Consider the following 23,321-nt stretch of genomic DNA (forward strand, 5'->3'; position numbering starts at 1 on the left):
GTATATGGGCTTTACCCTTCCAAAGGCAGGGTTGAGACACCCGCAGCGCACGCAATGGCACCGGGAACAGGGTGAACTGGTCCCCCCTCTCCTCCCCAGCCTGCTGCCGCACCTACCACGTCAGTTCTGAACGTTTCTAGATCTTGGTGGGACCAGCGTAAGCTGGGCTCTCTCCGTATCCACAGAGCTCTCGGTTACAGAGCCTGCTAGCAGAGTGCTCTCACAGACAATGCCACGCTGGTCTCGGTGCCTCTTCTTGCCACAGGCAAGACGCGGGCCTTGCCCGAGGCAGGGAGAGCCCTGGCACGGCCGGTCCAGCTGGCAGCCAGCGCGGCATCTTAGTGAATAGGATTAGAGATTAACTCCCCCGAGCCCCAGCAGTGACAGTCAGCTATAACTGAGTCTCACCATTATTTCACCTTTCTCGGGTATTAAAAAAAACAAAAACCAGACTCAGAACAAAGATCCTGCCCTCTGCAGCCTAGTCACCCACTTCTGTCACTCGCTGTGTGCCACAGGCATGGTTTTCACTGTGAGCAGCACAGGTTTTGCCAACTCATTGGAAAATAATGGAACAAGCCCAACTGGGACCGAATCCAATAAAATCAAGTGGCCTTGTGTTCCTTGTGCTTTTGGTGCTTAGCACCAATTCAGTGACGCTTTCCCATGTGAAGAAACCTCCTCTTTGCTGTGAAGACAAGTCCATCCACCGATTCAAGAGATCAAACAAGCTCCGAAGCCATGTTTGTTCTGTCCCACTGCCAGCTACACTTCCCCCTGCCCACTCGAGTCCAGGGGGTTGGGCAGGGAAGAAGAGCCTCCCTGAAAGCAGCCGCTTAAGCTTTTAGCAGTTCTGAATGGGCAGAAGCTGCATCACCCCCTGCAAATCTCCGGGGCTGCATCACAGTATTATTTCTTACCCCACCTGCTAGAGGAAGTTACCTTTTCCTTTCCACAGAAAAAGCGTTCCTTGTCCCATACTCATCTCCACGTTCTGTCTCTGTGGGCTATCAACATTTTAACTGCAGAAAGCTGATCCAACACTCAGTGACAACTCTTTCTTGAGGGAGGAGCTGCTACGCTGCTCCAGTCTAGTGCCCAGAGGCTGACAAGACCTACCTTCTTCAGAGAGATTGTTCTCTTTGGTCTCCTGGTCCATCTGGCGGCACCAGCCTTCTAACCGCTCCGTTTCTGCCTGCAGCAGCTTCAGAAACCAGTACCCGTCCCGCCGGCAGGCTCCTGGCTGCGTGGGTTCTGATGGCGAGGTGGAGGAGGTCTCAAGCCAGGGGTCAGGAGGAGGGAGGGAGGAAGGTTCCAGGGCTGGGTCATTGTTTTCTCCATAGGAGAGGTTTCTCTTAATCTGTGAGGGCTTGGCTGGTTGCCTGGTAGTGGCATCAACACCAACAGAGTTGTTGTGTTGGGGGCACTCAGCGAGGCTTCTCTCAGATGATTTACAGCTAGAGTTATTAGGTTCCTGTGTGTCAGAGTCTGTGTCCTGTTTGGAGGACATGCTGCGAGAGTGGCTGTTTCTAGAGAGATCAAAAGCAAACATGAAAAGGCAGAACTCAACCTGGCTGGCCTCACACACTGACGGTGAAATGCATTTATTCCACCTGCAGATGAGCCTCACCCTGCCCACCCTGCCCCTCCTCACACACAGACACACACCACATGTTCAGACAGACAAAATTATAAGGTTGCCTGCTTACTGCAATAGGCTGTTCAGACGAGAGGACTGACGCACATCTATAATTAACATCTGGTACCTTTTTTTTTTTTAAATTTCAAACTCCCATCCATTTGGCTGTTTACAGAACAAGTGCTTTTTGCAGCAGGTGTGTGCCGTGGAGGAAGAGCTCTCCATGGGCCCCCCATTCAACACCACTCATATTGGAACGAAGAAGGGGAGAAGGTCTAAGCGAAAGTGGGGGAAGCGCAATTTAAAAGAAAGGAAACTATAAAAGCTTGCGTCTTTCACTTACCGCCACTCGTCCTCTACCTGTACCCCGATGGACTGGAATTTGGTGGCTGGTGGAGGAGGCTCCTCTTTTGCCACTGGCTGAAGGCAGTCAACCTTATCAAACAAAAAAAACACAGACAAGAACAGACACAAGAACTTGCTGCTGGAATCCACGTCAGTAGACCAGGAGTGCTGCACACACACACAGCATGCCGACACCACAGGCCAGCTGGAGGGCTGCCTGGGGTCCCGCTCGGGTCTGCCTCCGCTCCAGCGTCAGGGTGGCATCAGCCGGGCTGCTGCCAGGCACCTGCGCTATGAGCACTCGGCCCTGCTGCCCGCCGCTGTTCGCACGGCTGTGGCACGCTGGGAAGGGCTGCGTGTCCCTGCGCATGTGGCAGCTGACACGGGCAAAGGCCAGGACGCTCCAGAGAGGGCAGCGATCCGATTAAGACCGACAGCAAAGCCCAGCTTTCTCTCTCCCAGGGACTGACACTCCATAGCTCTGGATTAAGAGGGTTAGGGAAGGAAACCCAGGCTACGGGGCAGGTGGCTTGGGGAGCAGCTCAGAAAAGGGAGAAGAGAGGAAGGCAGTCAGCCTCTCCAGCGCGAGTTCTCTCACCTTGCTGCCCTTTCAGCACGTTTTGCCTCACTGTCCTTACAGAAAAGCCTCCACTCTCACACATACCTAACTGACCAGCTGGCCTTACTGCACACCCAAGGGAGGACTTCTTCAGCACACACACACGTGACGGCTCAAAGCCCAGATCCTGCATTTGGACTTGCTCAAGCTCCTATCTGCAGGTAACGGCCGGCAGCACCGAGCCAGCACTTTGGGACAGAACAAGTGCTCGCAGCAGTCAGCTGTCTGTAACCGGGAAATCTGTCCACAGGGAGAGCGTACAACTGCAGACGACTCAAGTTTTGCTGAACAAAGCATGGATTTACACTACTCAATGGGTTCTCATTTGACTATATAATCAACAGCTCATTTCCATTGATTTCCACAGAGTTAAATGCTTCCAGCAAGAGAAGCAGCCACCTGCTGGGAACGGTGGACAGCAAGGAATCGCTCCCTCCTGCCTACAGCCCTGGGACCACTTTCCACTGCAGCAGCCCAGACTACAGGGATGTCAAGCAGAAGGGCCCACCTCTCAGAATAAAGTTGTCCCTAGAACCACTATGGACAAGGAGCAGATTGATGCCAAGTAATACGTAGTACAGAGCACAGGCTCAGCACAGGCATACTAGCAGCAAAAGGCCTCTTTGGAGGGACTCGCCCCGTTAACATGGTCCCACTGCTTTATGAAACATTTAAATTCTGTACTAAAAGAACTTAGTCCTTCCTGGTCTGTTATGGAAAGCTGCTGTACTGCACCCCTGGGATCACAGGAAGTGAGTCTGACAAGGCAGTCAGTGTCTCTTGCTATTCTAAGTGAGATCAGATGCACACCTGGTCACACAAAATGCACACGCTAAATGGATGGGTTAAGGACATTCCTTAGAACAAAGGAGAACAAACTATTCCATACTTGTATTCCTATAGACGACAGCTTTCTTTTGGGGACGTTCTCCACTTTCGGCTCTTCGCTAGTCAGAGTCCCTTTGTCACTTTTCAAAGCTGCATTTTTCTGGGGTAACTCTGGAGTGTCTCTTGCTGGAGTCACGACGCTTCCCCTTGTCACGCTGGGCGTCCTGGTACTGTCCAAGCTGTCCGAAGAGTTGCTGAGTCCCGACTGGCTGGTCACCTCGCTCTTGTGGTCCTGGCTGTCCAGGTAGGTGTCCTGCGCAGATTCAGTGCTGCTCTGCACAGTGACAGAGATGAACGGCTTTGATGTGGTCCGAGGTGGGACAGGAGGTGGAGTCTTTTTATATGCCACTAGGCATGATGAACCTGCAGTAATGGAGGTGGGAAGAACGGAGAACACAAAGACAGATTGGGGGGGAGAGAGAGAGAGAGATACAGTAGAAGAGAAAGAAAAAGCAGGTCAGTCACAACATCCAAGAGGAGCCTCCAAGTAGAAGCTGGAGGCAGAAACGCAGAAACAGCCTACAGCCAGCAGCTCACACTGGGCAACCCAAACCAAAGCATAAGGGGAAGCAGAAGGCAGAGCCAGAGCTAGCTTGCAAAAGAAGGCAAAAGGAATACCATGACGTGTGAAAGGCTGGAAACGGAGAAGTAGTATAGAAAAGCCTCCCAAGAATGCTACAGGGTTTGGCAGGTGTAAGCCTCCACGCTAGGGAAATGTTCTTTGGCTAAACCCTATGTTTTAGTGTCCTAGTACAGCCAAGTGTCTCAGCTCTTTGTCCCATCAGTTGACAAGTTTCAGTGTCTGGACCGGGGTGGTGTTTTTTCCTATAAAACGGAAAGAAGCCAGAAAGTTTGTTAGATGCTGATGGTAGGAACAAATATTTATGAAGTACCTTAAAAACCTAGCTGCTATGCATTAGAGGAAAATACATCATCTGGATGCAAGAGCCCAAGGGCGGCGAGGCTGCTGCTGCTCCACGTCCCCAGAGCCAGCCAGCAGTGAGGCTGAGGATGCGTTCCAGCAGGCACACGGGTCACACGTACCCACTACACACATGTACACACACAGGTGGCTGGCCACACGGATCAGAGGAGAGCACCCACACGAACACAGACAGCAGCAATCACAGAATCACAGAATAGTAGGGGTTGGAAGGGACCTCTGTGGGTAATCTAGTCAAACCCTCCTGCTGAAGCAGGGTCACCTACAGCAGGCTGCACAGGATCTTGTCCTGGTGGGGCTGGAATATCTCCAGAGAAGGAGACTCCACAACCTCCCTGGGCAGCCTGGGCCAGGGCTCCGTCACCCTCAGAGGGAAGAAGTTCTTCCTCGGGTTCAGCTGGAGCTTCCTCTGCTTCAGTTTGTGCCCATTGCCCCTTGTCCTGTCACTGGGCACCACTGGAAAGAGTCTGGCCCCATCCTCCTGACCCTCATCCTTGCAGATATTTATAAGCATTTATTAGGTCCCCTCTCAGCCTTCTCTTCTCCAGGCTGAACAAGCCCAGCTCCCTCAGCCTCTCCTCGTAGCAGAGATGTTCCAGTCCCCTCATCATCCTCGTAGCCCTCTGCTGGACTCTCCCCAGTAGCTCCTCATCTTTCTTGAACTGGGGAGCCCAGAACTGGACACAGCACTGCAGATGGGGCCTCCCCAGGGCAGAGCAGAGGGGAAGGAGAACCTCCCTCGCCCTGCTGGCCACACTCTTCTTGATGCACCCCAGGATTCCATTGGCTTTCTTGGCAGCCAGGGCACGCTGCTGGCTCATGGTCACCCTGTCGTCCACCAGCATGCCCAGGTCCCTCTCCACAGAGCTGCACCCCAGCAGGTCAGCCCCAGCCTGTACTGGTGCATGGGGTTGTTCCTCCCCAGGTGCAGGACCCTGCATTTGCCTTTCTTGAACCTCATCAGGTTCCTCTCTGCCCAGCTTTCCAGCCTATCCAGGTCACGCTGAATGGCAGCACAGCCTGCTGGTGTGTCTACCCACACCTCCCAGTTTGGTGTCATCAGCGGGATGGCCACATCCTGCTCCTGTCTCTGGCTTGACAGGATGGGAAGTTCATTAGTGAAAATGTATGTTCGAGGCAGATCCTGCAGCAGCTGTGCTTCAGCACTCAGTCTGCCCAGGTCCTGGCCCTTGGACGCACCACTGCTGAGGCCGAAGCCTGGCTCCAGCTGCTGTCCAGACGGGACAGGCTGCACTGAGCAGGGCACGGCCAGATTGGCGCACGGACCAGCCGCCCACCTACACACAACTGACCCCTTTGATCCCCTTACCCTGTATTCCCCGCTCTTGTTCCTCCCCAAATCACCAAGCCCCTTCCTGCTCCCACCTTTGGTTCCTCCCCTGAATATCCCATTAAGCCCTGTGCCGTCCCAAACTGCTTTTCCCCTCCACCCCGTAACACGTCCCAGCCCTTGGCAGCAACCTCCATAGTCCCACAGGTGACTCGGAGACCTGCTGCCCATGGCTCGTGGCGATGGGTGTCACGCCTGGGCACCTGCGCTGAGGCTCTGCTGGGACGACCCCCAGAGAGGCTGGGACAGGGCGCTCAGGGCTCCTTGGCCACTGTGTGACCCCGCTTGTCTCTGCTCCGGGTTCCTGCCAACAGGCCTGTGATGCGCTGATGGCCTCCGGGACGGACCTGGGAGTAACCCAGCAGGGTAGGATCTGGGCTCCCCCTCCTGCTGTTGTCTCCGAGCCCCTGCAGGGGTGTGCAGAGGAGCTTTTATCACTGTCCCGCTCCACGGCACAGCCCGAGAGGCTCACACCACCCCCTCTCCTCGCACAGCACTGTCCAGCCACCCGCTTCACCTCCTGGGAGGGCCACGCTCCCAGAGTGCGAAACTTCGTGCTGCTGACAGGTTCCTCCCAAGGGCGTTCTAGGTCTGTCGAGCCGCGGTGTGCCGAGCCCCGCACTCCCGCTCTCCTGGGAAGGGGCTGATGCAGGTTTCAGGGTATGCCTTCGGGGACTGCCCTCCTCGGCTGTCTCGGTGGAGTGCAGGGAGCTGTGCTGCTCCAGGCTGTGAGCAGCTCAGCTCCATCACCACCCCGGGTCACGGAGGGCCGGGTCAGCCTGCCCAAATGACAAGGAAACGGGTCCCTGCTCCTGGAGTTGGTGACTCGGCACCTGACCGAGACGCGTTTACAGGGCAGTCCCTGTCCCACACAGCTCACGAGAAATCCAGCAGCCCTGTCTACATCACTGCAGGACCGTGCTGCAGGAGGCTGCGGCTGGCGGCAGGGCTGTCACGCTCCCTGGCTCCTTGCTCCAACCCTTAGTCATTGGTGGCCAGCAAAGGGGTTCTGTCCCTCAAACTGCAACCCGTGCGCTGCCCTGCTCCGTGCACGTCTCTCCCCTGGCCCTTGACATGCAGCTGTTGACAGACACCAGCACAGACCCACGCAGCTCCCAGGTCACCCAGCCAACAGCACGGACGGGCCCTACTAACCCAAACCCAGTTTCTAAGCGTTTCCCTAGCACAGCTCCGATGACCGCAGCGGCTGTCATCGCCTTGGCTTCCCGGCTCTAACCCATAGTCCCTGATCTCGATAAAATATTGCACCTCGAACTGCCAACTCCTACCTCTTACTGCACTGCCAAGTCCCACACAAACTCCCCCAAACCTGCTGGCACAGGGGCAGATGTCTACGCAGATACAGACCGTTTGCATTAAACAATACAGAGACTGCTAACTTCACCATTTCCATCCCCAGAATGGCCAGTTAATGAATTTAGTGCCAGATGAGAGACCAGTCCCCTGTCAGGAATCCTTTGACTGCCTGGGGACCGCGCGGGCAGGCAGAGGTACCTGCTGCTTCCCAGCACTTCCTTCCACCCCCAGTCTGCACCGCCTGCATGCCCTGGGGAGCTCACAACGGGCACTCAACAGATGTTTTCATCTTTCAGGGCAACTGGACACAACCAGTTCTGGCTCAACCCATCACAGGGTGCCTTTTGTTCCCTGCAGAATTTTAGCACGATTAACACAGAAGTATCAAATGAACCTGATTTGAATTGATTACAGGTATGGGAAGGGGTGTTTTAGGTGACATGAGCATCCTTCCCCTCCCCAGACAGGTCCTCTCCTGCAGCAGAGGCTGACCATGCTCGCCACGCACCCAGGAGGGATGTCCTGGCTGCCCCAGTCTCCAGCGGGGCCAGAGCTGGTCCCGAGCATCCCCGGGAGCCCAGCTGTATTCCCTGCGGGGAAACTGCACATCTACACCATACGCCTTCTTCACAGTACTTACACATCCCAATATTTACTACATTAACAGTTAAAGCTCCACTTCAAAGGAGGAACTAAAAAGGGAGGAGTTACAGAGGAGGAGGAGGAGGTCTGTATTTCCAAAAGTGTTTCCATGCCCAAAGATGCCGAGGAGCGCTGCAGCAGTGCTGCTGCCGCAGGAGAACCACGGAGCCTACGACAGGGCTGCCAACCAAGCTGCCTGTCAGCAGGAATCTGCCCAGCAGCTCAGGAAGGCACAGAACGCCCACCAGTTCCCCTGGGCCCCAGCACACCAAGTCCAGCACAAATCAAGCAGCATCCCGATGGGCCTGAGAGTGGGATCTATCCTGCCAGCTCACCCCAGCCCTCACAGCACCTTCCGACACACAGCCTGCGTGGCTGCAAGAGGGGCTCGTCGTAGGGAACCCCCTAGCTGTAAAACAGCCGAAACAGGCTACTGTGTCTGGGGACTGGGTTATTTTTTCGCTTGCTCAGTCCCCAACGCTGGCACGTGCCACACAAACTGCTTAGGGCAGCCTGAGCCCACAGCTGCTGTCTCCAGCCAGGCACAGGAACTTCTTCTGCACTTTAAAAACCACCTACAGTAATTTCCTAACAGGTCAGATGCAAGTGCTTCAACTTGTTGAGCTTACACGCCAAAGCACAGCCACACACATCCTTTGGCCAGGGCTTCTCTGGTCATGCAAGCAGTGTGCGACCACACGGCAAGTGCATCACTGGCGGAGGACTAACAGGGCACGGGCACTCGCTGCCGACGCGGCAGTCCCACTGTCACCTTCCCCACGCAGCGTGGAAGCCCCTGCACCAGGGCCTGCAGCAGATGCTCGAGCAGCACCAGCTCCGCAGCGTTTTGCATCTCCAAGCAAGTGCAGCTTGCCCCTGGGGTGCCTCTCAGAGGTACCAGATCAGACGGCACCCCTCGTGCAAGCACAGCTCGGGCTGCACCGCAGGGCTTGCCCTTTGCCCAGGGGAGCTGGTTCACCGTGCAAACGCACGAACCGCCGGCACAGCGGCGGGCACGGAGGTGCGAATGCAGCAGTCACCGCGCCATCACTCCCTCCCTCTCCCACGTTCTCTGCCGGACATCTCCAACAGCTTCCCGAGGTGTAGCGTAGATCTGGTCGAGTCAAAGCTTGCCTTGTTAGAGACGTGTACCTGCTCTGCGCTTACAGCAGAGATCCCGACTACGCCCACCCCACGCAGAGCGCAGCTACGGGAGCTTTGCCCCGCCGCAGAACGCTCCCCTGGCCGGGCAGCTGAACGGCCTCTCGCGTGCCTGCCAAAACAGTTCATCTGCATCCGACATGGGCTTGGCAGCACACCACCGCTGAGGAGCGCGGAGAAGGGCCAGCCGCAGGCAGGCACCAGAGAACGTGAAAGCAGCCCAGGTCTTCGGCTGCTCCCGCACTCCTCGCTGCCCTCCGGAGCAGAGCCGCACAGGCACACAGGCCCAGCCGCAGAGAGGAAGCCATCGAGCACCCCATGGACAAGGAGGGCCCACACAGTCACCCCGCCAGGGCTGTCAGACCAGAAAGCACCATCTTGAATAGCCACAGCAATTCCTGGGCCAAGTCCTACAGCCCGTCTTGCACAGCCCACCCCAGCAGAGCAATCGCAGCAGTACCCGCTGATAAGCCGTGGCTACAGAATCACAGATGGTCGGGGTTGGAAGGGACCTCTGTGGGTCATCTAGTCCAACCCTCCTGCTGAAGCAGGGTCACCTACAGCACTGCTGTCACAGAATCACAGAATAGTAGGGGTTGGAAGGGACCTCTGTGGGTCACCCAGTCCAACCCCCTGCCCAAGCAGGGTCACCCAGAGCAGGCTGCACAGGACCTTGTCCAGGCGGGTCTTGAATACCTCCAGAGAAGGAGACTCCACAGCCTCCCTGGGCAGCCTGGGCCAGGGCTCCATCACCCTCAGAGGGAAGAAGTTCTTCCTCATGTTCAGCTGGAGCTTCCTCTGCTTCAGTTTGTGCCCACTGCCCCTTGTCCTGTCACTGGGCACCACTGGAAAGAGTCTAGCCCCGTCCTCCTGACCCCCACCCTGCAGATATTTATAAGCATTTATTAGGTCCCGTCTCAGCCTTCTCTTCTCCAGGCTGAACAAGCCCAGCTCCCTCAGCCTCTCCTCGTAGGAGAGATGCTCCAGTCCCCTCCTCATCCTCGTAGCCCTCCGCTGGACTCTCTCCAGTAGCTCCTCATCTTTCTTGAACTGGGGAGCCCAGAACTGGACACAGGACTCCAGATGGGGCCTCACAGTGTAGAGGGGAAGGAGAACCTCCCTCGACCTGCTGGCCACACTCCTCTTGATGCACCCCAGGATCCCATTGGCTTTCTTGGCAGCCAGGGCACACTGCTGGCTCATGGTTAACCTGTCGTCCACCAGGACACCCAGGTCCCTCTCCGCAGAGCTGCACTCCAGAAGGTCCGTCCCAAGCCTGTACCCAGGGCTACAGCTGCTATTGCCCACAACAAGCAAGAGCCACCCAAGCTGGCAGCGGAGAAGGCATCTCTGTACGGCCCCCCAGCTAAATACTTCATCTCCCCACGGCCTCTGCTCTTCTCCAGGGAGTGTGGCCCCGGCTGCCCTGCCACGGATCAGCGCCCCGTGGCGAGCCCAGGCGATGGGAGAGGTGCGGGGGGGTGGTGGTGGCTGCTGGCACGCTCACCAGAGCACAGCTCCAGCCTCCCAGCTGCTGCTTACACCCCCAGGGCTGTCATGTAATTGGGGAAAGTAAATCAATCGCTATCTGATATCGAGCGCTGCAGCCAGACAAAACAACGGGAGGGCAGCATATCCGCACAGAAAGGCAGGGCAGTTTCCCGGGGAAGATCAGTGACGTTCAGGGTCTATAAACTAGATGCAAATTCATCCTTCCACTTACCAACAGACAGGATGAATACTGTTTGTGCTGCATGGTATACAGGGGAAAACTGCAGCATCCCCTTGTCTTGGGTCCTTGAAGGGGATCCCTTCATGCCACCCAGCTGAGCTGAAGAGCATCACAGATTTTGTTAGAAGGGAATCACGTAGCACCAACAAAAAAAATGCCCCTGTTAATGTACATGTGGTCAAAGGACTGACTATGTGAGCTATGGAAACAAGTTTACAGCTCTAAGCAACACTGCAAATGAAAGAAACACAAAAAGATCAGGAGCCCTGAAGAACTGTGGATGCTTTGATTAGTGCAGTTGCAAATTAACCCCACAGAAGTCCTCTGCAGCCATCAAACAGGGACTTTTGACTGTGCGGCACACGCAGAAACCACACCTTAACCAAAACAGGTTTCAAAAGGAAAAGCTGGAGTAAGCTCATCTGGAGCAGTCTGCCCTTCTCCTTCAACGCAACTCCGAACTAAGTTTTGGTGTTTCCTGCATCTGTGGGAAGAGATAAGATATCGAGGAAGCCAAGAGCATCCCGATATTTCTGTAGGAGAGATGTTGCTGACTGACCCCCTCCACAGGGCTACAGCTCAACAGGGTATGAACCTGCTCTTGAGTTGCTGAGGTCACAGCCTACTGTATTTTAAAATCAGCTCGTGCTATAACGTGGAACTACACTCCACATGGGCACTGGAGCAGGCACACACCTTATTCCGTGGCACCATCAGCGAAGTTTGCCCGTGACCATCAGCCACACTCCACAAAGGTGCCGAAGAACAAGAGACCGTGGAAGCGTTGCTTAAGCTTCCAGCTTTGCAGCACTACACTCTTCCTGCCCAAGCGATCTTCTAAGGCTTATTTAAGCAAGCTGTTAGAAATCACAACTGTGCTGGGGATGACTGATGTTTGCGGGCAGGGATGTCTGTTTATAGCCTTCCTTGTGTAATTATTTTTAGAAAGCAGCATGTTTCCAAATTAGCATCTTCCACATGACACTACCTGCTGCTCCCAGGGGCTTGGGCAATACCCACCGACGGAGCCCCAGGCAGAAGAGCTGTGTTTTCAGAGCCTTACCCCGGAGAGCCCTCCTGGCCCCCAAACACGTTGGGCACGCTGCGATCCTCACCCTCTCCTTCCAGAGAGCCAGGCGTTTGCGTCTCGAAAGACTAAACACAGGAGTCATAAAAGAATATTAAACAGAGCACTGCCTTAAGAGGCCCCAGTTCAAACACCACCAGACTGTGCTCACCTCCTCAGTACCTGGCAGCACCGCCAAGATCAGAGCCAAAGTATTTGGTTTCAGATTTAAAGAGCATAATTGCCCTGAAGTGTGCGTCTGGCATGAAGTGCTCAGATATTTTGTTGCTATTGCTGATCCAACACAGCCTGGTGATACTTCCAATCATTCAAGTGACTTCAAGGACCTGTTCAAGCCATCCTCATTTTTGTTAAATTATCTCAAAGGCTCCACAACACAGCCAGCTGGGAAGGCGAGTTAGACTGCCCTCAAACATATTAGCAGGGCTCAGACCACTACCGCTTTCCAACTCCATGCACCCTCCCTCCATGGGAAGATCCGACGAAACAACCTCATTTCCTCATGCATACAGCAACATGCTCTGAAATAGTCTCTCCTACCACAAGACAAGCTCATTTGTCTTTTAAATGAAACAACCCAACAATCTTGCAGCAAATGAGAACCACCACCAGCTGCGTTATCCCCTCGGCTATTTCGGTGGCATGTCTTCAGGCTTGCACTTGCCACAGGGTCTCACAGGTAGAACAGTTCCATTTAGAGGCAGTTTTCAATAGCAAAGGGAACTGGAACAGCCACATTCCAAGCAGCCTGACCTCTGATTTCCATCAGCTGGAAGAACACTTCAAGGTTGAAACCATGATGAACTGCAGGATGTTTTATGTGTAGAGAGTCCAAGTAAAAAGGATCCCCAGTTACAACTGCTACTGAAGACAATACAGATCTTCATTGCTTTTATGGCTCACAGCAACCACTTCAGACCTCATTTTTCTGCCAAAATAAAGTGTTTCCAGTCTTTACAACCATGGCCACAGCACACAAACCTCCTCAAATCTGTATTTGGCCTGTAGAGAAGCTGTGTGACTATTCTACAGATTGAAGGTCAAGATACCTGCAGAGGCACAGATGAGAAACCTACCCAAATTTTATTAGTCACAGGAAAGTATTTCCATCTAGGCAAGATGGGGAAACCATGTGAAGATGCCATCTCTTGCTCTGAAAGAATGAATGTCTTTAGAGTGCTGGGGAAATTTTAAAAGAAGTCTTACACTGGTTAAACAAAACCACACTCCTGGAAAGCAAAGTTAAGTGGTTGCATTCGTTTACAGAGACTGCTTATGGAAATGCTATAATACCTACTCCCTTAGTGCCTTCCCTTCCTAAGTCTTAGTAGTACTGGTCTTTGAAAAAAGAAAAAATCTCACCTTGATAATACACAGAGGAAAACAGGCACCTGACAGGGAAACACGTTGCTGGCCATGGCTGAGCCGGGGAGCGTGGGGCGGGCTGCGGACTCTCCTGCCGCAGTCCCCACCCCAGCGGCAGCAGCACCCCCGCCGAGCAGCTCGCCCAGCTCGCCGTCCCCACGGCACGCTGCCTCTGCGGAGCCCCGCAGAGCGACCAGCCCAGCAGCGCCCGCCGAAGCTCTCCAGTGATCCAGAGGAACACGGCCAGCGCTTCAGCAGCTCCCCGCAGCCCCCAGCTTTGCTCACGGTACCTGCTGTTTGCTTGCAGTCACTGTACCTGCAGTTTCGCTGTCATCACGGAGCCAAGACACAAGCCGGGCTACGCTTGCAGGTCGGATGGAGCACGGTCCAGGTGCTCCTCCCAAGCAGCAGCACCAGGGGAAAAGCACCGTCACCTCTGCGTTACAGCCCTGCTTAAACCCAGCCACACCACAGCCCAGCTCCCGCTCCAGACATCTGAAGTACCTCAAACAGTGCTGAAGGAAACCGGTGGAGAAATCCAACCTTATATTGCCCTTGTTATTGCCCTACTCGTGCTCAGCCTTTGGCCCCAGCAGAGCTCAGCGGGTAGAGCAGCAAGCCCTGCAGCCTGCCTGGGCATGGCTGCAGTGACAGCTGGGACAGGGGGACCGCTGCCACACCACTGCCTGCAGGCTGTTGCTTCTCCCCCATACGACCAGCTGAAGACAGGAGCCCGTTTCCAGGACAGACAACAAGGCCATGGGCTCTTTGCCCCCATCCCTCTCTGCAGGCAGTGGGGCACCCCTCACACCAGCCCCCCCGGACTGCTGGCCAGAAGCAGGATCAGGGAGCACACCGAAGGGCTACACTGAGGGAAGGTGGGTCGGCAACAGAGACCAAGGAGAGATGGGGGGCAGCGGGCTCATCTCTCCCACTGAAGCAGCTTGGGGTCACACCCTGGAAGCCCACCAAGCCACAGCTCTTCCTACCAGCAGCTACGGGAGACCTCCCCTGGAGCTGTACCCAGGCCACTTTTCCTGCCCCAGCTACAGCAAGTAGCTGTTTCTCCTTGAAGTGAGCAGCATCAACTCACCCGTGAGCCAAGCACAGAGAGGGGAGATGCCCCTGAGCACCATTCTGCCCACCCAGGCGCAGCGGCTGCCTCTGCGAGCACACCCCACCCAACCCACAGACCCGCTCGACCCCTAGCCCAGCTCCCTGTTGGGGCAGCCTGCACCAGGTTCGTAGGCTACATTTCAGCTATCTGGCATTTCGCTGCAGAAAAAGCAGAGAAATTATTTCTTGTCTTTAAGAGAAACACCTGCTTCCCTAAAGCCCCACCACAACCCAGCCAGAGAAGCTAACACAACTGCCTCCTCCTGAGCAGCAAGTGCTTCCATGTTTGCAAGGGCTACAATATTAAACGAAGACCTTGGCAAATCGGTCCTTCCTCCCCAGCTGGGAAACCACTGGCAAGCGCTGGTCAAGCAGGCACCGAGCTGCCGAAGATCTGTCAGCCACTGCTCCTGTTCAGGTTCAGCACCCACCTTGGTCACAGCACCCTTGCAGATCTCTAAGGCTATGCTGGCAGCACAGTATTTATTACTTATGTATTCATCTTCTACCTGTTATAAACAAATGAGGGACTGCCCTGCACTTGCTTGACCACTGCCAAGTACAGTAAGTTCCTGCATGTTATTGAAACAAAAGAACTAGACAAATCTGCAGCAAAAGGACCTCAGACTCCAGGGAGCAGCTCTCAAATGTTGCAGTCAAAACACACACGCACCCCCCCCTTGCAAAGGGCTCTCCTTGAACATCAGCTGTGTGTTTTCAGACTAACAGTACAGCCTTCATCCAGAAATACGCCACAAAATACTCTGTACAACCACCTGTGTTCTCCGGTCACCCATGACGGAGCTGCCTTGAGGGGATCTGTTTGTTCAGGGTACAACCGCCACGTCAGTTCCCAGCACCGAGCGCTGGGTGCAGCGGGGACGGCGCAGGGCAGGCGGGAGGGCAAGGGCAGCAGTGCTGGCCACTCGCCACCGCACGAGTCAGCAGCCACTTCTGGTTACAGACCCAGGCCCTGTGCTTGGGGGGAGCAGAACGTTTAACCAGCGAAGGAAAAGCTACGGGGGCTGTGATCTCTTCACAGGAAGGACTTTGGATTTCACAGCGTACCAGAAGTTTGAGCTTCTTGGAGATGCTCTGATTTGGAATTTGTAGCAATGTTTGAGCAGAGAAACTGTCATAAGCACTTACACATTGAAAACTATTACACTGGGAAGGCAAGGCAGCTTGCTTTGTATTTTTAAAAAGCCCCTTGTAGAAGGTCACAAATGTAAAAGAGGCACGAAGCATCAGATGACACCGCCCAAGAACGCTGGGGTTTAAAAATACGGTATTCTTGCACTGCTGGCCTTCTGACCGATTTGTCATCTCCCCCTTTCAGCAGGCTGCTACAGCATCAGCCCGACAGCCAGGACACAGCCACGCTGCCGAGCGCGCGGCCACGGGCACGCCCAAAGCCACCTGCAGCCGCCAGGACCGGGGCTTCCGCCTGCAGCAGCGGAGACCTTGTAATTTCTCCCCACAGTAATTTTCAGCACAGGTTTTAAAGCAAGTTGGAGCAGTGATAGGCAACTCCACCCTGCTCCACAGACACACGTCCAGCAAGCTGTCCGTCTGTCCTGTGGGATTTGGGTAGGTCTCCAGTCCAACTAGCACAGGGCGGTAGCTTAAGCGAGCATTCCCTTCCCCTCCCTGCCCAAGATGTTATGAATTAACAAGAACCAAGACCCTCAAAGCCACCCCTCCTGCCTCAGGAGGTCACCAGGAAGAGAAAAGCCATGAGCACAGCCCCAGGAGGCGCAGAACCGCAGCTCTGACGGGGCAGGGTGCCTGATCCCAGGACAGGGCCCCTTGCCTCTTACCCATGTAGTGGTGGCACACGCATTTTTCCACAAAGGGGGTGAAGTGAAGGGAATGGTCCACCAGTTCAGTGTGCCTTTGCTCTGTACTGGGACTCGGGTCACACTCATCCTCTCAACACCCTCACTAATGAGGGCTAATGCTTAATGAGCTTCATACACCAAGAGATGTGAAGCACCACAGCTAAAGGGAACCCAAGCCCAAAGGCCTGGCATCTCTGCTGATCATCCACACTCCTGCAGCCTCCACAAGACCAGGCTCTGAGGCCAGGGCCCTGCTCCCAGCAAGCAGCCATCACAGCAGCAGAGTCCCCAGCACCCATCCTGCCAGCTTGTCTTGCGCAGGTTGGGCAGTGACACAGACACCGACCGATTCCTTCTGCCACCAGATCTTGCCTCGGCCCCAGCAGACCCCGTGGACACAGCTACACCAACCAGGGCTGCAGAGCCACCAGACCAGCCAAGCCTCCTTCCATGAGCCTAGACAGGCAGGCCTGAAGACGGAGCTGCCTCCTCCCCGTGACCACGTGCAACCATTCCCCAGCCAAGCCCCCAGCCACCCAGCACCCCCGTGGACACAACAGCAGGCAGAGGCTATCGGGGAAGTGCCAGCACAACCCTAACCCCACGGCAGGTTTTTGAAAGTGTGGAAAGGTCTCAGCAACAGGGGTCCAGCTTGGCTCTAAGCCACATTCAGACATGCCATCTCGTCCTGCTGGCCTTTGTCCAGGGGACTCAGGGTAGCAGGTGAGAAAACCCAAGTGGGGCGACAGGTTTTGCAGCTCTGTAGAGATGGACCTGGGTGTCCTGGTGGACAACAGGTTGACCATGAGCCAGCAGTGTGCCCTGGGTACCAAGAAGGCCAATGGGATCCTGGGGTGCATCAAGAGGAGTGTGGCCAGCAGGTCGAGGGAGGTTCTCCCCCTCTGCTCTGCCCTGGTGAGGCCCCATCTGGAGTCCTGTGTCCAGTTCTGGGCTCCCCAGTTCAAGAAAGATGAGGAGCTGCTGGAGAGAGTCCAGCGGAGGGCTGCGAGGATGATGAGGGGACTGGAGCATCTCTCCTGTGAGGAGAGGCTGAGGGAGCTGGGCTTGTTCAGCCTGGAGAAGAGAAGGCTGAGAGGGGACCTTAGAAATGCCTCTAAATATCTGCAGGGTGGGGGTCAGGAGGACGGGGCCAGACTCTTTTCAGTGGTGCCCAGTGACAGGACAAGGGGCAACGGGCACAAACTGGGGCAGAGGAAGCTCCAGCTGAACACGAGGAAGAACTTCTTCCCTCTGAGGGTGACGGAGCCCTGGCCCAGGCTGCCCAGGGAGGCTGTGGAGTCTCCTTCTCTGGAGATATTCCAGCCCCGCCTGGACAAGGTCCTGTGCAGCCTGCTCTGGGTGACCCTGCTTGGGCAGGGGGTTGGGCTGGGTGACCCACAGAGGGCCCTGCCAACCCCTGCCATGCTGTGAATCTGTGATCGGTGCCAAGGCTGAGGGCAGACCCGGCAGGACTCGCAGCATCACCCAGCAGACCGTTCACTACACGGCTGCACAGGCAGCTCCCCTCGAGCCCCCTCCTCGCCCGCGGATTCTTCCCCGCACAGCTGGCTCCGACCCAGGCGTGGGTCATGGCGGGCACAGCGGAGGACGCGAGACCCTGGCCATGGCAGAGCGAGGATCCCTGGGAGGGGGCTGGCTGGGAGGAGGCTGGAGCCTTTCTGTGTATACAGCGACAATCACAGGGAACCCACGCCGCTGCTCTCCCTGCTCCTGGAGAAGGCCGACATCCTGCCTACGCATGTGGGCAACACGGCAGCGAGGCCTCTCCAGAGAGCTGTCAGGAAGGGGCTGAGCTCTGAACCACCCGTGCCACAGAGGCAGAGGGTGTCTAGACAGCAGACATTTCCACCAGACCCTGCCATCGGGACAGGCCACGCGGACCTCCCCGCAGCCAGTGCCAGACCTCACATCGGGTAAGAGAAAGCGGGGCTCACACGCGCCACCCTGCAGAGCCCACCCAGGGCACAGCCCGGGCTGCAGCTCAGCACACCACAGCTCGCAGGGCTCCAGGAGATACGAGCACCACTTCAGCAGTATATGGACCAAAAGCTCCTCAGACAGTGTGGCAAGCTGCACTGAAGGATGCTGCCACAGCAGGAGAGCAACACCCCTTCTTGCTAATCCTGACGCGCCGAGCATCACCCCCTCCACCCTCCCGATCCGGAGAGCCACTCTCCCAGGTGTGGCAAACGAAGGTAACCGGGCAGCAGCAGCAGTCCCAGCACAAGGGACTGTCCAGTGGACTCTGACCACGCGCTGGCGGTCAGCGCCGCAGCAAACCCAGCGCTCGGGGCAGCTCGGACGCCGTCAGCCAGGAGCCTAGAGAGCCAAGGCTGATCCGCTAGCAGAACAGGAGGGAGAAACAGCAGCTGAAGGTATCCAGAGATGTGCATTCCAGGTAGTATTTTTCAGGAATAGCACTCACTGCAGACCCCACTCCTCCTCGCTGTTAAGCACATACTGTGGTGGTCTTGAAACAACGGTGCGTTCGCTAAGCGGCTGGGGAGCCTCCTACTGCTGACTGCACGCGGAGGGTTTTTGTCCGGGCCAGTTTTGGCTCTGCAGCCCCAGGTGTTCATACGGAAAAGGCCTTGTGAAGAGCAAGAACTGTGCAGGGCGTCCAGGCCCGTGGGTAACTGGCACAGAGGCAGTGAAGGGAGCCCTGGTCTGAACTGGCTGCCACAGTATTGCTGTCACCCAATAGTGAGCAGTCTCTGTACTCTTCTCCACTCTTTCTGCAAGCTTTGCTTACCATTATGGCAGCACACACATGAATTTAGGGCATAAATGTGACCCAGACATGAATTAGCCAGGGCCACCATGTCGCAGGCTGCTTACAGGAGACACTAATGTAAGGAATGACTGAGAACCCTCCATTTATCCACTCCTGTAGCCACTTCTAAGTGCACTGAGGGTATTAGCACTAATCTTCTAAGTGTTTAGGAAAGCTAGTTTAATTAGGCAGGTCTTGGATTTCTCCAAGCTAGCAGTTTCTAGAATATCCTGCAGAAGTAAGTTCCACCAGCTAATTATGCACTGCATGAAACACCCTTTCCATTTGCCATCACTTCACTTCATGCAATGCCACATCCCTCGGAGGATGGCGGATGGAGCAGCTTTTAACTCACTTCTCTGCCACTGCAGAAGTCCAGGCAATCTTAACACACCTCCTCAAAGTCACACCCAGTCTAAAAAATATACGGCGAGAAACCACGCAGCACCACTTGGCAAACCAAGTCTGTTCTTGCCTGTGTCAAAGCTCAACAGCTCAAACTTCCTATTTTAGGATATGCTGACCGCTAAAACACAAAATCAAGTCATTCCCAAGCATTTGCTCACGTGTCAAAGGAGCCACACTGCAAGCTTCCAATGCACAGGCAACAGGCTGCACCTCGAGCACAAAAGCAGCACAACAACGCACCGCCTGCCCTCTCAGGAAGGGGAATCTGTCCATCCAGCACGGCACAGACAGCACCGTTACTCTGCAGCACTTCCCCACATACCTCCCTTTCATCCTCACAGCCCACCAGGAACCCTCCTCACGTTGTTCAGGACCGTTTCACAGCTGCAGGAACACGAGGAGCTCCAGTACAGCAGAATCACACCTAGAGCTTCTGGGCAACCGAGCCCACCGACGCCAGCTCGGTCCACGGCGCGCGGGGAGCGGCAGGCAGGTTTTCACAAGCACCGTACAGCTGCTGAGGCAACCCTGCGTGCTCGCACTGCCTCCACGGCTGTCTGCTGGCGGGCATGGGTGGCCGCGATCTTCAGCGTACCATGGAGACACCGTTCACAGAAGAGCTGGCCAAGAGGGTGCTGAAAGCGCGGATGGCAGCCAGCAGCTTGGCAACACAGACTGCGGTAACAGGAACAGGGCTGCGCGGGTGTTCTCCCTAATATAAATGGGGCTCCTCGGGGATTGCTTCATCCCCAAGAACAGGAGCAGCCAGCAATTCTCCAGCCTGCCTAGAAGATCGAGAAATCGCCACCATTGCTGCCGAAAAACCTCAAGGCAAAGAGAAGAACTAATTTCTCCATCACTTTACTCAGCATCAAGATTTTCATCACAGTTTTTGGTTACTGTACCCCAAATTTTACCTGATTCAGACAGGGAATTGCTGGCATCTGCCATTCCCCCTTGGAATTCTAACCTCTCTCCCACAGGACAAGGTTGCAGCTGTTTCAGGCAAGGGAAAGCATTCAGCGATGCCACCAGGAGCAGCAGAGGTGGTTTTGCCAGAACATTATGGAAAACCCTCCCCACGCCCAGATGACTAGAAATTCTTTGTAAGCTAAAAACAAACCACACCCTGCAGCCACAGGGCCAGAGAACACACATGTGTCAGCAGATGAGGAGACAACAACGCAGCAGCCTCTGCGCAAGGGAGACGGGGAAGGCATCAGGCTGAACCTCATCTCCCTGTGCTTACCCGGCCTAGGAAAGAATCTAACCCTTACTCCAGACTCATTCCACTTGGACATTTGCTGTCAGGCAGCCAGCACCCAAGATTTACATCTTCAAAGCTACAATCATCAAGAGGTTTTAATAGTTCAGATTCAATTGAAGTTATTTCCTCCCTGAAGTATGTGCAAACCAAGATGTGGCAACATTATGCTAATACTGAAGAATCAAAGTCAAAATTGCTGGGAAACTTCTGTCTGCTGAGGCACAGGACAAGCTTTGCATGTCAGAGAAAGCTATTCCATATTCTAATTCACAATTTAACATGGCATTAGTTATAAGATTAAAAAAACATCACATGAACAAACACGGAAGAGGCTGTAGCAGGTTGCTTCCTCTCTTCCTCAGCCTTAAATGTGACAGCGGTGAGCTGCTGCACCAAGCAGGACAGGCAACGCTGCAAACCTCTCGTCTGATCTGAAGAGGCAAGGTAAGTCCTTAGAGTCAGAGCAGGCAACCAAGCACGTATTCCAACCTCCCAGTCCTTTTGGGCAGGGCAGCAGAAAGCTTTTGAAAGCATAGCTGTTGTCACTGCTCGGATTTCTGAATGCTCCCATATGAACTAACCCACGTACACCGCAAAGCCGAGCCGACTTTCTTCTTCCTCGCTAGCCAAGCGCAGAGCTACGCAGAGGACCGGCACCTCCCCAGTGACGCTGCTCACACTGCTCGCCCACAGGCCCAGAGTCCCTAGCTTTGGTTTCTTAAGAATTTCAAATAGCCCAGGCACTTCCAGAACAATGGTCCCTTCTCCCTCCCAAGGGGGTATCCAGAGAAAACCCGGCTCTTTCTGGAATACTTCATTTCGGGAATCAAGCGGGCCATTTGACAAAGGAGCCACTGTGCAGGCTCTGAAACGAAAGAGCACAGCAAATCACAAGCGTGAACCGAGTCTTCTCCAAGCACATCTGAGGCCCTAAGGTCTGTGACCTAAACAGCTTCCAGGTGCCAACAAGTCTTCATCTTCACAGCTCAGTTTGCTTTCACTGCAGGCTCCGAAACGCCAAGTTCCCAGTTCCCAGTCCCAAAGAGTCCCTGTCATCTTTCAAGTTCAGAGCCCAGACCACCACTTTTCAGCCACAAATATGGGTAGCAGAAGGTCTGGAATCACGCGTGCAGTACCTGTTTGCCCACACCCACGTTCTCCTGGTCCTCCAGCTTGCAGAACCTGCCATAAAGGTACTTTGAAGATCTAAGATTACTGACTAGAAAAGGGACACAAGCGAGAGGGTAGTGAAGGGCCCTACCGCATTCATTTGACAGATTCAGTTTCCAGGCAACAAAACTAAAGGCACTGTCTTGGTTGTGCTGCTGTCACAGCCACAAAACTCTCAGGACCGACTCCTTTCTGTCCTGCCGTCCTGAATTCAGTATTTGACACGATGACTCCCTGGCCTTCCAAGCAGGGTTCGCAGTGGAACCCAGTATCCAGCAAAAGTATTAAATGCCCCCAGAGCATCCCCTGATGCTTTCAGGAACCTGCTCAACTGCAGAGCAGACTATTTTCCTGCCTTGAAAGCTATGTGCCAGAAGACTTCTTGGCTTAATTTCCCACCTTGCTTATATTTATTCCTGTTTCCGAATGAGTGATCTCCTCTCGACTTACTAGTCATACAGCTCCAGCTACAAGACAAACATCACCCAAATCAGACTCAGAAATCCTAGGGCTGTTCTGCAGGATATTCCAAACAGCTTCCTCCCAGGACTCCACGTGCAAACACTAAACACCAACAAGCAGATGGAGCAGAGCTTTCAGCACTGGCACTTCTGCTTTTCCTGGCCTGCTGCACGACACTAAATGGAAGAGGTTTGTCCGGCAGGGCGGGAAGGAGGTAACAGAGTAGCTTGAGGAAGGTGATGAGAATGATCTCGACTCAAACTGTATTCCAGCAAGAGATAGTTTACCAGAGGTGTTTCTGGGAGCAGCCACTCCTTGCCAAAGCACAGCTATCTGACCTTGCTGAAACAGTGTTCACTTGGTCTCCCAGAGCTGGATGAGCCTCCAGGAGAGACTGCCGAAAGACACACACCAGCTACTCTTCAGTAAAGACCTGTAAGCACGTGTCACGAGCAGGCTTTCCACAGTGGCCTGTTTCGCAGCGGAGAACGGCCTTGAAAGAAGCCTATCCACAGTGCTGCCTTCTCCTGCTCGTCTTCAGCCTTCCCCCCTAGCACGTACAACGCTTTCACAGGGCTGCCTCGAGCACCTGCACTCACAGCAGGCAGCACAAAGATCAGCGGGGGTTTTTGGATTGCACAGCCCCTGCTTCAGACAAGCTCAGAAGCCTTTTGTCAGTTCTAGCGTAAGCTAAACAGTAACTCCAGCGGGGCCGCGGAAAAAAATGCAGAATCTGCTGGACTCTGAAAACCTCAGTCCAGTACCAAAACTGATGTAACAGCTACAGCGGGAACGGCCCTGCTTCTGCTATCAGCAGCTCACCCAGCCTCAACTCCTGGAAAGGAAATTATGGGGCTTCTTGCTAGAGGTCTTCAGAGTCACAACCCAACCAGACAGCCGTGCTGCCAGTCCTGTGGAGAACACGAGCAGAGGTTTCCACAGGCAGTGTTGGGACTGTTGCTACCACGTCCACGCCCGTCTCTCCCCTTTCCCCCCAGTCCTGCCCAAAGCCCGAGCATTCAGGCAGCTGTTACAGCCCAGAGGTGAAGCCAACTCTAAAGCACAAGACCAAGCAGCTCTTCCTGCAAGGGCAGGATGGAGTGAACAAGCTGAACAAACTGCTCCTTGCAGACACTTCCTCACACAACCAAGGATGAGATGGTTTTGGAGAGAA

At 54.8% G+C, this 23,321-nt stretch overlaps 1 protein-coding gene across 7 annotated transcripts in view; it reads right to left on the reverse strand.

Moving 5' to 3' along the window:
• The window catches only part of DLGAP4 (DLG associated protein 4), a 189,482-nt gene that overhangs the window by 4,952 nt on the left and 161,209 nt on the right, over window positions 1-23,321 (reverse strand). For all 7 annotated transcript variants that reach the window (XM_075438653.1, XM_075438654.1, XM_075438652.1 and 4 more), the window contains 3 exons: window positions 3,493-3,854; window positions 1,983-2,074; window positions 1,120-1,529 (listed from right to left, as the gene is read on the reverse strand). In XM_075438653.1, coding sequence (XP_075294768.1) covers window positions 1,120-1,529; window positions 1,983-2,074; window positions 3,493-3,854 — 864 coding nt within the window. The remainder of the gene's footprint in view (window positions 1-1,119; window positions 1,530-1,982; window positions 2,075-3,492; window positions 3,855-23,321) is intronic.

Source organism: Opisthocomus hoazin, chromosome 18 (genome assembly GCF_030867145.1).
Source record: "Opisthocomus hoazin isolate bOpiHoa1 chromosome 18, bOpiHoa1.hap1, whole genome shotgun sequence".
In the NCBI taxonomy this organism is placed as follows: domain Eukaryota; kingdom Metazoa; phylum Chordata; class Aves; order Opisthocomiformes; family Opisthocomidae; genus Opisthocomus; species Opisthocomus hoazin.